Source organism: Sphaerodactylus townsendi, linkage group LG06 (genome assembly GCF_021028975.2).
Source record: "Sphaerodactylus townsendi isolate TG3544 linkage group LG06, MPM_Stown_v2.3, whole genome shotgun sequence".
Classification (NCBI taxonomy): domain Eukaryota; kingdom Metazoa; phylum Chordata; class Lepidosauria; order Squamata; family Sphaerodactylidae; genus Sphaerodactylus; species Sphaerodactylus townsendi.
Genome location: NC_059430.1, coordinates 97085869 through 97102949, shown reverse-complemented (window position 1 = coordinate 97102949; position 17081 = coordinate 97085869). Strand labels below are relative to the sequence as shown.

Below are 17081 nucleotides of genomic sequence, written 5' to 3'. Positions count from 1 at the left end.
ACCCCTAAACTACTGAGATAATTTTGCAGGACAGGCAATTTCATGAGTGAATGGCACCTTCTACGAGGGAATGTTTTTTCTTTTAAACTACTGTCAATCAGGTGCCCAGCCCACCCATCCTTCCAGTTCTGGTATTATGACACAGGCAGGCAGTTTCTTCTATAGCTCCAAAGAAACCTTTGGCTTGGTTGCCTTGTGGTATTTTGTGTGTGTGTTGTCAGCAAGTCCAAATAAGAGCCTCTTATTCAAGATCCTGTTAAGTTTTGGGGTGTGGGGGAGAGTTCCGATTTTCTAGATTGACCCAGAATTGCTAAACCTGCCACAGGAAGAAGTCATGTAAAAGCTCACTATGCAATTGAAACCCCTCCTTAACTGGCAGGGTCATTGTGGGCATGGGATGTGTGTGCGTTTGTGTGTTCCCATTCACCCAATCTGTGTTGTTCTGGTGTAGGAGCCAGATTGTCAGACTAGGACGTGGAAGACCCGGGTTCAAATTCCCACTAGTGACATAGAAGTTTGCTGTTGACCTTCAACCAGTTACACCCCCTCAGACCACTCGACCTTGCAGGACTGTTTGTGAGAATAAAACGGGGGAGAGAATGGTCTTAGCTGCTTTGGGGAGAAAGGCAGCAAACAGAAATGAAGTCAATAAATCAAGGTCTCATCAAAGCTTTATTTGGTGTTTCTATAGTGAAGGCATGGGAGAGAAGGGACTTCAGCAGGGTGCATCTTGAGATCATTCCTAAGGCAAATCAAGCATTGATTGTTTCTGCATAGCTAGTAGGAAGGGGTCCAGGCTCCATCTTACAAGAAGGCATAGAGACCTGCTCCCTTCATTTTGGAATGGCCCACAGCAGTCCCCCTCCGATCATTATTGCAGCTTTTGTAGCTAATGACAGACCTGCCGCACCTGGGAAGAAGGCAGATAAGGGACAGTAATTGTAACACAATGACCCCCCCCACACACACACACAGTGTAAGCTAAGGTTGCCAACTCTCATTTGGAAAATTCCTGGAGATTTGGGACCAGTGTCTAGGGAAGGTAGGTTTGGGGAGGAACATCAGTTGTAATTCCAGACAAACTCAGGCCCCACCAGGAGGCAGGCAATCTTTGTGCCCACTGATGGGCTTCCTGGTACTCATTGGTCACATGAGTAAAGCACCTCTTCCCCACGGAAAGAAGCCACTTCTGGCTTTTCCCCACAGCAGAAGATGCCACAGAAGAGCTCAGAAGACCTTTAGGTCTGCATGGATGGTACCTATTCAGAAAGGTGCTTTCATCATAGGAAGATGCTTGGTTTGAAATTCTGAATGCTTTGGCGAACTTAGCAATAGTTTGTGATTGGCCCCAGCCTTCCCTCCCCCGCCCGCCCCAGACAGCCATTTTGTGATTGGCTACCATGTTCTTGTGTCAGCCATCTTCCAGTTGCACCCGTTCCCTGTTCTCAAAATTCCCGATGTGCTACATTCACAACCCCTTGTGGCATGCACGTCTTCAGAGGCCCAATTCTACCTCCTTGTGAAGCAGACAGAGTTGCCTGTTCCCCCTCTCGCCACCGGGTGTTTGGTTGTGGTTTTTTTTGCCAGATCCAGATTGGAAACTCCTGGAGATTTGGGGAGGACAGGGATCTCAACTGGGCACAATACCACCCTCCAAAGCATTCATTTTCTCCAAGGGAACTCATCCCTGTAGTCTGGAGATGAGATGTGATTCCAGAGGATCCCCAGGTCCCACATGGGGGTTGGCTTACCAATTGACTGCAACACAGCCACGATACTACCAGCAGCTACTCCTCCACCATTGGCGATAGCAGCTGCGGACATCATCTTTGCACCTACAGATCCAGCCGCAATTCCTGCTGCCGTGAAACCCAGCATTCCTACCACTACTGGGATCCCAACAGTGGCAATTCCTGCATTGTGACAAATGCAAGATTAGCTCCATACTTCATTACAGCAAGCTCAAAAAAGCCGTCCCTGTGATTCTATCCCTTAGATAGGTTGCATTAGCCTGATCTTGACTGAAGCTAAGCAGGGTTGGCCCAGGTTAGTACTTCGATAGGAGATCACAAGTCTGTCCAGGGTTGCAAGCAATGGCAAACCATCGGTTAGTCTCTAGCTTTGAAAATCTTACAGGGTTGCCATAAATTGGCTGCAACTTGCCAGCCATTTCCACTGCCACTACCCTGCTTATCGGTCACTGACTACCTAAAAATAAACAGCAACTAACTTTTAGAAAACTCCCCAGCCTCTCTAGCAAGAGCCAATGCTCAGGAACCCAAGCCAACTGTTAGCTTCCAAATCTGCACAATAAGATTAGTTCCTTGTTTCTGAATGGCAAGCTGGACCTGTTGGGGTTCTTTCCCAGGCCAACTTTTTTTCATCCCTTTACCACCTGAAAGCAGCACAGGTGCGAAGAACCTAAAGCTTCAATGCATTATCGCTAAGGTAAAGTGCTGTGGTGTTGCAAAGATGAAAGGCAGGAGATGAGCAGAGTGGACTTGCCACCGCCTTCCTCTACAAAGTCTTCCTTCGTGGTCTCCCGTCAAAGTACTGACCCTGGTTAATTTCCAAAGTCTGGTAAAATTGAACTAGTGAAGTCTGAGCAAGTAGGACGGTTTCCCTCTAATCGCTAGTGGTGAAAATAGACCAACTGTAAAGGATCAGTGCAGACATAATCTAGAAACTCTCTCTAACTGGAAATCTACTTTGGAGTGATGATATGGAAGAATGTACTGATTGACTATTTGCAGGACCTAACTGAAAACTTACCTAGGCCAGCTGCAGCCCCGAGACCAGCTTTGACTAAGGAAAAGGAGACTTGTGTTAATAAACGGAGCTAAGGAGAAGTACTTAGAATCTGAGCAGGCAAGACAGAAGCAGTTATCCCAAGGTAACTAAAAGTCAGTTTATCTAAAACATCCAGCAACAAAGCCAGCCATACTATCTATTTTTTTATTATTAAAGTTATTGAATATGCAGTAAAGATTTACAGCTGTCAACAATGACTGAAGGCTGCAATTCTAAGAATGTTTTCCTGGAAGTAAGTCCCATTGAATTAAATAGGACTGAGTTCTGAGCAGATTTGGTTAGGATGGCTCTCCAAGAGGTCTACTATGCTGGTAGGTCTATTCAATGGGGCTTACTCCCAGGAGAAGGTTCTTAGGATTGAACTGTAAAGGGAATTGAGACTAAGACTGCTTGAAGAATAGAATGCTTAAAGACTACCGGTTACCAGTCAAGGTACAGACCATCAGCTTATAGATGAGGTACAGAGAACACATTCACACACAATAGCTTGATATCATCTTTTTAAAAGTTGCTAATAAAAATGTATTGTCGAAGGCTTTCACGGCTGGATTCAACTGATTGTGGGGGGTTTTCCGGGCAGTGTGGCCGAGGTCTGGTGGATCTTGTTCCTAACGTTTCGACTGCATCTGTGGCTGGCATCTTCAGAGGTGTATCACAGAGGGAAGTATGTTACATTCACACACACTAGCTTGATATCAACTTTCTAAAAGTTACTGATAGAAGATTGTGCCTCCCCTCCCCCTGCTCCCACACACATAGTAGCTTTATACTGAATCAGACCATTGGTCCATCAAAAGGCCCTTTTGCACATGCAGAATAATGCACTTTGAAAGCACTTTGCAGCTGGATTTTACTGTGCGAAAGAGCAAAATCCACTTGCAAACAATTATGAAAGTGAACTGAAAGTGCATTCTTCTGCATGTGCAAAAGTGCCCAAAGTTTTAAGTCTTTCGCACCCCTACTACCTGATACCTTTACTGAAGATGCCTGAGTTTGAACTTGACATGCCAAGCAGAATAAGTCATAACCCTTCCTGCGAGTATTAGTTCAGTTTCTTAAGAGAGGGAGAAGAAATAACAATGCTCCAGGGCCCATCATCTGGTTATAGCCCACTCACCCTGGGGAGGAGGTTAGGGAGGGACAGCGGAAAGGGGACCATCATCTTGCTGAATCCCACTCATTCCAGGGGTGAGGGTACGGAAGGAGAAAGGGGCCCATCATCGGGTTGTGGCCCACCAGGCCCAGCGGGAGGCTTAGGGAAGGGGGGGGGAATTCCAGATGTGGGGGAATTCCAGAGGCACCAGGACCCTTCCTAGATAGATGGGATGAAGGGGGGAGAGAGCAAGAGGAGGCAAAAATGACCAGCTACCTTGCCATTCCAAAGCGGACGCTCCCTTTGGTTCTGACAACCAAATTCATGCACCTTTTTTTGGGTGTGAGGCATGCCTCTGGTTTTAATCAGGGAACGACAGCATCACAAACCATTTGGGAAGCATAGCGGTGGGTCCACAAGAAGATATAAATAGGTGGTCTTACCGAGCATTTCTTTTTTGTTGTATGAGGTTGTCCGTTAGAGTCAGCTTTGTGTTACACAGAGTCAAATGACCTGCATAGAGACATCAGATACTTGTTTACACTAAACCAGTCGAAAAAATGGGCCTACTACACCCACCACTCCCTGTTTCAAATTTGTTTGTTCCCCATTGCAAAAAGGCAGCCATGTTCCAGAGCAATCTTGTGCAGAGTTATTCTGATCTAAGCCTGTTGATTTCAGTGGGTAAGGCAGCAGTAATTGCACAGGTGTGGGTTGTTTCTAGCAGAAAATCCAAAAGGCTTGTAGCACTTGAAAGAGTAACCCTTTTATACTGGATATAAGTTTCAGAGGATAACCGTGCTGGTCTGCAGTAGAACAGTTAGATTTGAAACAAGTGGCATCTTAGAGATTTTCAGGGTATAAACTGTTAAAACTAAGCCACGGAAAATGGCAAAGAAACAATATATACCAATGCATATCATCAAAAGGGAATACAACATATCTCTGTATACATAAAATATCAAGACAAACAGAAATACATGACCAGATGCATTTTGACCATGTCTTCTTCAGTGGTCATCAAATATAAACAGTATATCACAATGAAACATTACAAGAATACCAGATATGTGAACAAAGTAGAGACCCTGGGCCGCCGCCAATACAACTGTGCTGTTTCTGGTGCACTGTCATCATTTGACTGAGCTTCTCTGAGGTTATGTGCCCAGCAAGATATCTTTTGATATGTTTTCACATCTTTCGATCTTTTTCTACAAAGTATGTAAGTGTTCCGTTAATGTTTGATAGAAGTCTGCACATGTTTCCAAATCCAACTCTTCTTCTTGGACAGCTTGACTAGTGTGGTGAAAGTGTTGTAAAATTTCATTCCACGTGTTCAACATGAATGCAGATTCCAGTTCTTAACCTTGTTTGCAATGTTTCTTGCCTCTTGTGTAGTTTCTCCTTTTTGGGATTGCTCTTCAGCTATACTTTCTAATGTATCCACAATCTTTGACTGGGACTCCGGAACTGTGCTTTTTTGCCACTGCCCAAGTCTCCCATCGAGCATCAGCAAAAGATTTCAACACATGACCATTGCCTAAATATGTTTTAAGAACTACACAGAGGCAGAGAAAAGTGTATCAGCCTTGGATTGGTGGGCCTCATTTATCTGAGACCAGGAACTGCTGGTGGGGGGGGGGGGGTGTGAGAACTCCAAGCCTACTCCATTGAATGTGAGGTGCCGCAGTGGGAGATCCTCTCCCCAATGCTTTTTAATATCTGTATGCGCCCCCTGGCAAGTCTAGTCTGGAGTTTTAGGCTGCGGTGCCATCAATATGCTGATGACACCCAGCTCGTGTTCACGATGGAGGGCAGCTCATCTGCGTCCCCCAGAACTCTCCAGCATTGCACTGACAAGATAGAGTGCAGCACATGATATGAATAGGGCATATTTGTTCTCTTCTGACAACTTCTCCATTCCTTGATAGTGCCCAGATATGTCGGCAATATTTTCATAAGACTGACCTCTGTATTTTGAGAAATCTACAGTATTTGGCAAACCTAGGGATGCCAGCCTCCAGGTAGGGGGTACCAAGAACGTGTTCACACTCTATTAAACTGAGTGGCAATTTCAAAATTTATAAACATCTAGCCAAATAGTAAAGCAGCAAATTTGTATTCCATAAACAGAACCTATATATAGGTTACTACACTGTAATCCATGCAGTACTCTAATCAACACAGTTAAGTCTTCAGTTGTTTTACAGCACAATGGTCTTTTTCAACACAAAAAAACCAAATTAATCTTTTCAGCACAATTGTTTTTAAGCATAATACTAAGTCTTTTTGAAAAATATCCAAGTTGAGTGTGTTCCAAAAACTTAAATGAGGTTGAAGGTTCCTTCAATAAGCATAAATAAGCACCGCCTTGTTTATGTAGTAAACCGCCTTGCGCATAAATTTGCATTTTCAGCTCCTTGTCTTCTTTGCGTTTTCGGCTCCTTAGTTTCAACAGACTGAATACCTTTTCCAATTCACATATCGGTGTTATGGTGCTTAAAAGAATTTGTTGATTGTGCTGAAAAAACTATTGTGCTGAAAAATAACTGCAGATAAAAACTAGTTACTATGCCAAGAAGATTATTATGCTTAAAAACAATTGTGCTGATAAGATTAATTTTGTGTGTGTGTTGAAAAAGGCCATTGTGCTGTAAAACAACTGAACAGATAAGACTTAACTGTGTTGATGAGAGTATTGCATGGATTACAGCTTAATAACCCATATATAGGTTCTGTTTATGGAATACAAATTTGTTGCTTTACTATTCAACTTCTCCTGGAGAACTGATCTCTAGGACAGTGGTCTGCAACCTGTGGCCAATTGGCCATGCTGGCGGGGGCTGATGGGAATTGTAGTCCATGAACATCTGGAGAGCCACAGGTTGCAGACCACTGTCCTAGCTAGAGAGATCAGTTCTCCAGGAGAAGTTGACTGTAAACTTCCCCTCCCTTCTTTCTTTTCGCCTCTTGGACAGCAAAAGGAAGGGATGGAGAAGTCACACCAACACCACTCGCAGCTTGCAAGCCTCTTTCAGCAGAGATCTCCTCCCTCATATATGCCAGCCCCAAAAGCGTGGAGGGGGGGCTCAGAAGCTTGGGCCAGTGGGGCTGGGGAGGGGGCGGCTGCTGGTCACGTCGCCCCTCTCCATCCCATGCCCACCAGCTCTCTTGTTACAAGCCTTACCTTGCCTTCGGCTGAGCAGACTCTTGTGCAGCGGCTGGCGCGTGAGAGTCTTGGGGGGAGTGTGGAAAGTAACAGCCAATGGGACACAACAGCCAGCAGTAACTATAACAGCCAATGGGACACAAGAGGACTTCGGATTTCGCTCAGCTGTTCGGATCTGTCAAGAGTCCACATCAGTTTCCATTCTCCCAAGTTTCGATTCTCTGGTTCTCTTTTGGGAAGGTGTGGCCAAAGTGTGGGGGACGAGGGGGGGGGACGATTATTTGCCAGGATCTCAGCGTTGGCAGGCAGACGGCTGAGGGTCCTGGTGGACACACTAAGGCCCCTTCCGCACATGCTGAATAATGCGCTTTCAACCCACTTTCACGATTGTTTGCAAGTGGATTTTGCTATTCCGTCCAGTAAAATCCAGCTGCAAAGTGGATTGGAAGTGCATTATTCAGCATGTGCTGAAGGTCCCTAAAAGAAAAATCCTCCCTCCCGAGGCTCTCAGAAGAACCGCTGCTGTAACTTCTATGCCAGCTATGCCACAGATTATGCAGGTACTTGTAACCTTTTCTTGCAAGCAAGATACATGTGGAAATTTTTGAGGCTACTGTAGATACATACCTTGCATACACGTGGGTGCTAGCGTTGCCTGCTAAGAGCAAACTTCTTGTGGTGACTTTTTAAAAGAAAAAAATGCTCCTAGGGCTAGGCTTTCTCTTGATAAATAGCAAGATTTTAGTCCAGCAATATCTACTAATCTAACAAGACGTCCAGCTTTCAAGCATCAAAGGTTTCTCCATCCGAAACAGGCCATCTGACAAAGGTTGCTTCCACTCTCAAAAGCTGGATTTGCCATTTCTTCCTTGTCAGCTTTTCAAATTGAGGAATGTTATAAAGAATTCAACTGGTTTTTCTTTTGTGGAAGACACCCCTCTTAAAACAATAGTCCATCAGTGAACGACCAGATGCACAGCTAAAAGAAAGAGCCATTCTGCTGGGCTATTGAGCCTCTGCCACTTCCTGCTGTATGGTACCCCCTCTCTGCCCATCGCCTGGGGCATCTGACCTTCTCTACCCACCCCCTGATCCAGCTGCTGTTGATATCCCATCTACAGAGATCAGTTCTCCAGGAGAAGATGACTGTATAGATCAGGGGTCTGCAACCTGCGGCTCTCCAGATGTTCATGAACTACAATTCCCATCAGCCCCTGCCAGCATGGCCAATTGGCTATGCTGACAAGAGCTGATGGGAATTGTAATTCATGAACATCTGGAGAGCCGCAGGTTGCAGACCCCTGGTATAGATGTTCCCCTCCTTTCTTTTTGCCTCCCCACCTGCGAAAGGAAGGGATGGAGAAGAAACACCAACACCACTTGCAGTTTGTAAGCCCCTTTCAGCAGAGACTCGCCCTTCCCCATATATGTTAGCCCCAAAAGTGTGGAGGGGGGCTCAACAGCTTGGGCTAGTGTGGTTGGAGAGGGAACAGCTACTGCTCAGGTCTCCCCTTTCCATCCATCCATCCATCCATCCATCCATCCATCCATCCATCCATCCATCCATCCATCCATCCATCCATCCATCCATCCATCCATCCATCCATCCATCCATCCATCCATCCATCCATCCATCCCATGCCCACCAGCTCTCTTTGCTAGAAGTCTCACCTTACCTTCAGCTGAGCACACTCTCCTGTAGCAGCTGGTGCCTAAGAAAGTCTTGGGGAGTGTGGAAAGTAACAGCCAATGGAACACCGGGGGGGGGGGGGGGGGGGAATCCACCATTCTCCAGTAAAGCCAGCAACATCATAAAGGGTATATTTAGTTGGCTTTCCAGCAATCCATACCTCAGAAATGAAAGTGCCTCCAAGGTAACATGATTTACTGCTGCCAAAAAAGTACTCTCTTTGCTACGAGCAAAGACAACTGAGAGAAGACAACTGCCTCCTACTACCTTCTCACTGAATGGGTATTTACAACACTTTCCCTGCTCAAACACCCAAGATGTTTCCAAGAGGCAGAAATGCAAAATAACAGCTCCCCACCCCCACACACTCATGTTCCCTCCATGTATAAGCGCACCTTCTGAGTCCTACTACTGATCCCTCAAGGTCAGTATTGTCCACTTGGACCAGTAGCTACTTTCCCAGGATCTAAAGTGGACGTCTTTGACATCACCCACTACCACATCCTTTCTAACCTAGAGTTGCTGGGGATCGAACCTGGGACTTTCTTTTCCACTGAGCCGCAGGCCCTCCTCAGTGCACATGCCATTTAGCTGTCACAGGGTCTTTAAAATGATGGACTTGTCCTCCATTAATTTCTCCATCTAGTGCATTTTACCTCACTCTTACTTCAAAGGGAGCCCCTGAATCCAGAGGCAGTAAACCAGGAGGCAAGATCAGGGGAAGGCCTCCACCTCTATGCCCCATTGATGGCACATCAGAGTAACTAGTTGGGTCACTGTGTGAAAAAGGGCAGTGGACTAAATGGATCCCTAAACTGCTGAGATAATTTTGCAGGACAGGCAATTTCATGAGTGAATGGCACCTTCTACGAGGGAATGTTTTCTTTTAATCTACTGCCAATCAGATGTCCAGCCCACCCATCCTCCCAGTTCTGGTATTATGACACAGGCAGGCAGTTTCTTCTATAGCGCCAAGGAAACAGGAGGTTGCCTTTGGCTTGGTTGGCTTGTGGTATTTTGTGTGTGTGTTGTCAGCAAGTCCAAATAAGAACCTCTTATTCAAGATCCTGTTAAGTTTTGGGGTGTGGGGGAGAGTTCTGGTTTTCTAGATCGGCCCAGAGCTGCTAAATCTGCCACAGGAGGATGTCACATAAAAGCTCCCTATGCAATTGAAACCCCTCCTTAACTGGCAGGGTCATTGTGGGCATGGGATATATGTTCCCGTTCACCCAATCTGTGTTGTTTAGGTGAAGGAGCCAGATTATCAGACTAGGACGTGGAAGACCCAGGTTCAAATCCCCACTAGTGCCAGGGAAGTTTGCCGGTGACCTTCAACCAGTCATGCACTCTCAGCCCACTCGACCTCACAGGACTGTTTGTGAGAATAAAATGGGGAAGAGAATGGTCTTAGCTGCTTTGGGGAGAAAGGCAGCATACAGAAATGAAGTCAATAAATCAAGGTCTCATCAAAGCTTTATTTGGTGTTTGTATAGTGAAGGCATGGGAGAGAAGGGACTTCAGCAGGGTGCATCTTGAGATCATTCCTAAGGCAAATCAAGCATTGATTGTTTCTGCGTAGCTAGTAGGAAGGGGTTCAGACTCCATCTTACAAGAAGGCATAGAGACCTGCTCCTTTCATGATAGAATGGCCCCCAGCAATGCTCCTCCGATCGTTATTGCAGCTGTCGCAGCACCTGACAGACCCGCCACACCTGGGAAGAAGGCAGATAAGGGACAGTATAATGGTAACGCAGTGACACCACACACAGACACACACACAGTGTAAGCTAGGGTTGCCAACTCTTATTTGGAAATTCCTGGAGATTTGGGGCAGTGGCAGGGATGGGTGGGTTTGGGGAGGAACATCAGCAGGGATATAGAGCCACAGCTATTTTCTCCAGTGCAACTGATCTCTGTAGTCTGGAAATCAGTTGTAATTCCAGGCAAACTCAGGCCCCACCAGGAGGCAGGCAATCTTTGTGCCCACTGATGGGCTTCCTGGTACACATTCGGTACATCAGCAAAGCATCTCTTCCTCACAGAAAGGAGCCACTTCTGGATTTTCCCCACAGCAGAAGGTGCTACAGCAGAGCTCAGAAGACCTTTAGGTGTGCATGGATGGTACCTATTCAGAAAGGTCCTTTTGTCATAGGAAGATGCTTGGTTTGCAAATTCTGAATGCTTTGGCAAACTTAGCAATAGCTTGTGATTGGCCCCAGCCCTCCTCCCTCACCCCCCGCCCCCAGACAGCCATTTTGTGATTGGCCCTAGCGTTCTTGTGCCAGCCATCTTGCAGTTGCACCCGTTCCCTGTTCTCAGAATTCCAAATGTGCCACATGCTCAACCCCTTCTGGCATGCAAGTCTTCAGAGACACAATTCTACCTCCTTCTTGAGAGGCAGAGTTGCCTGTTTCCCCTCTCACTCCCAGGGGGACGGGTAAGCCAGATCTAGGGTGGAAACTCCTGGATATTTGGGGAAGACGAGGGATCTCAATGGGGCACTATGCCACCCTTCAAAGCATTCACTTTCTCCAAGGGAACTGATCCCTGTAGTCTGGAGATGAGCTGCAGTTCCAGAGGATCCCCAGGTCCCACCTGCAGGCTGGCATCCCAAGAGGCAGACTTACCAATTGACTGCAAAAAGGCCACGATACCACCAACAGATACTCCTCCACCATTGGCGATGGCAAATATCGACATCAACTTTGCAGCTAGAGATCCAGTCACAATTCCTTCTGCCGTGAAACCCAGCATTCCAACTGCTGCCGGGATCCCAATGATGGCAGCTCCTGCATTGTGACCAATGCAAGATTAGTTCTATACTTCATTACAGTAATCTCAAAAAAGCAGCCCCTGTGTTACTATCCCTTAGACAGGTTGCATTAGCCGACTAGTTCGATCTTGACAGAAGCTAAGCAGGGTTGGCCCTGGTCAGTACTTGGATAGGAGATCACAAGGAGGTCCAGGATTGGAAGCAATGGCAAACCATTTGTTTGTCTCTAGCTTTAAAAATGTTTACAGGGTTGCCATAAATTGGCTGCAACTTGCCAGCCATTTCCACTGCTAGTAGCCTGCTTATTGGTCACTGACTACCTATAAATAAAAAGCAACTAACTTTTAGAAAGCTCCCCGACCTCCCTAGTAGGAGTCAATGCTCAGGAACCCAAGCCAACTGTTAGCTTCCAAATCTGCACAATAAGATTAGTTCCTTGTTTCTGAATGGCAAGCTGGACCTGTTGGGGTTCTTTCCCAGGCCAACTTTTTTTCATCCCTTTACCACCTGAAAGCAGCACAGGTGCGAAGAACCTAAAGCTTCTGAAATGCATTATCGCTAAGGTAAAGTGCTGCTGTGTTGCAATGATGAAAGGCGGGAGATGAGCAGAGTTGACTTGCCACTGCCTTCCACTACAGAGTCTTCCTTCGTGGTCTCCCATCAAAATACTGACCCTGGTTAATTTCCAGGGTCTGGTAAATTTGAAGTAATCTGAGCAAATAGGACTGTTACCCTGTGATCGCAAGTGGTGAAAATAGATTGACTGCAAGGGATCAGTGCAGACATAATCTAGAAACTATTTCTAACTGGAAATTTACTTTGTAGTGATTGATATGGAAGAGCATACTGATTGACCATTTGCAGGACCTAACTGGAAACTTACCTAGGCCAGTTGCAGCCCCGATAACAATGCTGACTAAGGAAAGAGAGACTTGTGTTACTAAATGTATTATTCTGCATGTGCGAAAGTACCCAAAGTCTTAAGTCTTTCCCATCTCCTACTACCTGATACCTTTACTGAAGATGCCAGAGTTTGAACTTGACACGCCAAACAGATTAAGCCACCATGGCCATTCCCCGTAAGTATTAGTTCAGTTTCTTAAGAGAGGGAGAGGAAATAACAATGCTCCAGGGCCCATCATCTGGTTGTGGCCCACCCACCCTGGGGAGGAGGTTAGGGAGGGAGAGTGGAAAGGGGAACATCATCTTGTTGAATCCCACCCACCCCAGGGGTGAGGGTACGGAGGGGGAAAGGGGCCCATCATCTGGTTGTGGCCCACCAGGGCTGGGGGGAGGTTTAGGGAGGGGGTCATAGATGTGGGGAAAATCCAGAGGCATCAGGACCCTTCCTGGATAGATGGGACGAAGGGGAGAGAGAGAGCAAAAGGAGGCAAAAATGACCAGCTACTTTGCCAGTCCAAAGAAGGTGCTCCCTCTGGTTCTGACTGAGAGAAAAAAATGCCTGCACCTTTTGGGCGTGAAGCATGCCTCCGGTTTTAATCAGGGAACAACAGTGTCACAAACCATTAGGGAAGCATGGCAGTGAGACCCCCAGAAGATATAAATAACATTTTTTACCCAGCATTTCTCTTTTGTCGTATGAGGTTATCAGTTGGAGTCAGCTTTGCCTTACAGCAGATTCAAATGACCTGCATAGAGACATCAGATACATGTTTACACTAAACCACTTTCAGCGCAAACTTGGGCAGAGTTATTCTGATCTAAGCCCGTTGATTTCAGTGGGGAAGGCAGCGTAACTGTACAGGTGTGGGCTGTTTCTCGTAGAAAATCCAAAAGGCATCTAACTTGTAGCACTTTAAAAAGCAACACTTTTATACTGGATATAAGTTTCAGAGGATAGCCATGCCAGTCTACAGTACAACAGCTAGATTTGTAACAAGTGGCATCTTAGAGATTTTTAGGGTACAAGCTTTTAAACACAGGGTGTTTGTTGTGAGGGGGAAAGGGCAAAAGAGGGAAGATGTAGCAAGGTGTAACCCAGTGAAGCGTGCCTAGAGCAGAAGAAGAAAACTGGAGCCCTGGGCAAAACCTGAGTTTGATGCCCCCCCATGGGCGGCCACCCTCCCCCACCATGACCAAACAAAGATTTTTTTCCACCAGGTTGTTTCAAAGTCACCATCACGTTATAGCACGTGCCCCAACTCACAGATTTGAACACAGCAGAAATATTTTTTGAAAACATTTTCAAAATGCTTTCAAAATGTTTTATTACTGCTATGAAAACATTTTATGGTGCTGTATCCAGTCCCCCCAATTGGAGGAAACAGCATCACTTTCAATGTTGTTTAAACTGGGGAGCCCAGATTCTCCCTTTAAGGTGGATTTAAAAGGAGAATCTGGGCTCCCTAGTTTAAACAAGTGATGCTGAAATCCTCCCCCAAACAGCATCATTTTCAATAGTGTTTAAACTAGGGATCCCAGATTCTCCCTTTAAATCCACCTTAAAGGGAGAATCTGGGCTCCCCAGTTTAAACAACATTGAAAGTGATGCTGTTTTGGGGTGGATTATCCCCCACCCTGAAACAGCATCACTTTCAATGTTTACACTGGGGACCTCAGATTCTCCCTTTACATCCATGCCAAAGGGGGCGGATTTAATGATAATAATAATAATAAACTTTATTAGACATTGAGAGAATAAAAGAAAGAAAGAAAACAAGCATTGGAAGGAAGGGGGTGGATTTAAAAGAAACATCCGGGGAAATTTAGGGGGTGCTTGATGTCAGGGGTGCAATTATTAAGATAGCAGCACCAAAATTTCAGAGTATCTTCGTGAGACCCTACTGATGATACCACCCAGGTTTGGTGAAGTTTGGTTCAGGGGGTCCAAAGTTATGGACCCTCAAATGTGTAGCCCCCATCTCCAATTAGCTCCCATTGGAAACAATGGGGGATGGGAGCACTCCCTTTGGGAATCCATACCTTTGGACTCCCTAAACCAAACCTCACCAAACCTGGATGTTATCATCAGGAGAGTCTCCTGAAAAATCCCTGAAATTTTGGTGCTGCTAGCCTAAAAACTGCGCCCTCTGCAGACCCAAAACGGAAAAACACTGAAAATACAAAAAAATCCCACAAACCTGCAGTTCTTGTGCCCCCCACAAGGTGGCGCCCTGGGCAACTGCCCACTTTGCCCAATGGGAGGAACGCCTCTGGTGTAACCTGTGCGTGTGGGTTCTGTGGGGCACCCCTTGCTCCCTCCCCTTCCCTTGCATGCTACCCCTCCCTCCCCTCTCCCTCCCTCCGCTAGGTTGGGTGGGCCAGGTCCAGATGCCGGACCCTCTTCCTTTCCCTCCCTTGCATGCCACCCCTCTTTCTCCTCCCCCTCCCTCCACTAGGGTGGGTGGGCCAGGTCCAGATGCCGGCCCTATCCCTCCCCTTCCCTTGAATTCTACCCCTCCCTCCCCTCTCCCTCTCTCTATTAGGTTGGGTGGGCCATGTCCAGATGCCAAACCCTCTTCCTTTCCCTCCCTTGCATGCCATCCCTCACTCCCTCCCCTTCCCTTGCATGCCAACCCTCCCTCCTCTCCCCTCCCTCCAATAGGGTGGGTGGGCCAGGTCCACATGCCGGCCCCCTCCCTCCCCTCCCTTGCATTCCACCCCTCCCCCTCCCTCCCCCTCCCTCCGCTGTTCACCCCCAAGTTTTCAGGAGTGGTAGCTCCCTTCCTCTCCAGATGCTACTGAACTGGAATCTGGCTCTTCTACTGCAGGCCAGCATGTACCTTCTGAAGCTGTCATAAAGAGTTGTAAAGCATATCATTTCTCTGAGACAGCTTATCCACCATCCCTCATACTCACAAGTAAATTGATTCTCTGGTAGTTTCCCATTCAGTCCAGTGGCAATGAGACTTCCACATTTCTTCACCCCAGGCCCCGTGGCCACTAGAGGAAGTCAATCCCACACTGAAACTGGGGAAGGGAGGAGGAGAAAAAGGTGGCAGTGGTGAATTAATGTATTATTTATTAAGTGATTTTGCCATTTTATTGTTGACAATAGAGGCCCCGCCGGGATTGGGCAGTCTATAAAATTTCTGGGTCATCCCATTCTGAACATAGGGGTTACATAAGCCACTTTGAGTCTCCTACAGGAGAGAAAGGGGAGATGTAAATACAAACTCCTCCTCCTCCTCCTCCTCCTCCTCCTCTTCTTCTTCTTCTTAAGTAAGCCACAGAAAGCGGCAAAGAAACAATATAAACAAATGTATATCATCAAAAGGTAATACAAGATATCTCTGTATACATAAAATACCAAGACAAACAGAAATACATGACCAGATGCCTTTTGACCATGTCTTCTTCAGTGGTCATCAAATTTAAGCAGTATCACAGTATAAATAGGTGGTCTTACCCAGAATTTCTCTTTTGTCGTATGAGATTGTCAGTTGGAGTTAGCTTTGCCTTACACAGAGTCAAAGGACCTGCATAGAGACATTAGATACATATTTACACTAAACCAGTTAAAAAAAATGAGCCTACACCCACCCCACCCTGTTTCAAATTGGTTTGTTCTCCATTGAAAAAAGGTAGCCATCCAGAGCAATCTTATGCAGAGTTATTCTGGTCTAAGCCCATAGAAGACAAAACCTCCCCCTCCCTTCATCATGACAGCTGTCAGCGACAGCCTGCGTAGCAGGCTGTCCTGTCCCCCCATCTTCCTACTGACTCAGTTCTCTACCTTCTTCCTCCCAGGTGTCAATCTGCATAAGCATAGCTAGAATGTGTGTTCGCGTCTTCCCCAGCTTCCCCTAGCTGGCAATTGTTGTAGTGGAGGCTGGAGGTGTATCTCTGTGTGTGTGTCATTCACTTTGGAAGTTGGCTCTACTTTGCAAGTCCAGGGCGTTTCTGTGTAGCGTTTTTAATCAGTGTTCAACAGACTGGCATCCCTCTCAGTCCCTCCCAAGAGGAGTTGTTCATGATCGGGAGAGAAGCTGCTAGCGGGTGGGGTGTTTCCCTCCCACTTATCAAACGCTCATCTCCCACCCCCACCCCCTCTCCGGAGCGTTCTTGGAATATGTCCTTTATGTGTGCGGCGTGCTTCTTTCCAAACGAAAAGAGCAGCTAACTGTCAGGCTCGCCTTCCCCCCACCCCCGCCCCTTCCCGGGCTGTATGCTTCTTTCCAAACGAAAGAAGCATGACCCTTCCTCCCCTCCCCAAAAGCCATGCGGCGTTTGAGATACGTGCATCTTTCCCATCTCCTGAGCGGTGTTTGGAATAAGCCCTATGTTTGCAGGCTGCTTCTTTCCAAACGTTGTTGTAAAAGCATCCTCTCCCTCCCTAAAGCCAGAGGGGTTTTGCTGCTGGAAAAGAGCCGGTCGTGCCCTTCCCCATCTCTGGCGCGAGGTTTGAATACGCTGAAAGCCCCGGCAGATCTGCATTTTAGCACTATCTTCTGCAAAGGAGAGCTCGCCTCCTGTTTCTAAAGTGTATTGTGAAAAGCATCACCTGCCCTACGGGTGCTGCTTTCTGAAAAGCCGAGAGGATTCAGAAAATAAAATAAAAAAAGAGGAGCAGAGAGCATTTGGC

At 46.7% G+C, this 17081-nt stretch overlaps 1 protein-coding gene across 1 annotated transcript; it reads right to left on the bottom strand.

Moving 5' to 3' along the window:
- Window positions 1–653: 653 nt before the first annotated feature.
- On the bottom strand, window positions 654–16331 carry LOC125435410 (interferon alpha-inducible protein 27-like protein 2B). The gene is made up of 9 exons (XM_048501611.1): window positions 16233–16331; window positions 15906–15975; window positions 13115–13185; window positions 12420–12452; window positions 11391–11552; window positions 7092–7193; window positions 2773–2805; window positions 1752–1913; window positions 654–910 (listed from the first exon to the last, which is right to left on the bottom strand). Exons 3-9 carry the CDS (start codon window positions 13119–13121, stop codon window positions 834–836), a joined length of 576 nt encoding a protein of 191 aa, XP_048357568.1. The 5' UTR covers window positions 13122–13185; window positions 15906–15975; window positions 16233–16331; the 3' UTR covers window positions 654–833.
- Window positions 16332–17081: the final 750 nt, after the last annotated feature.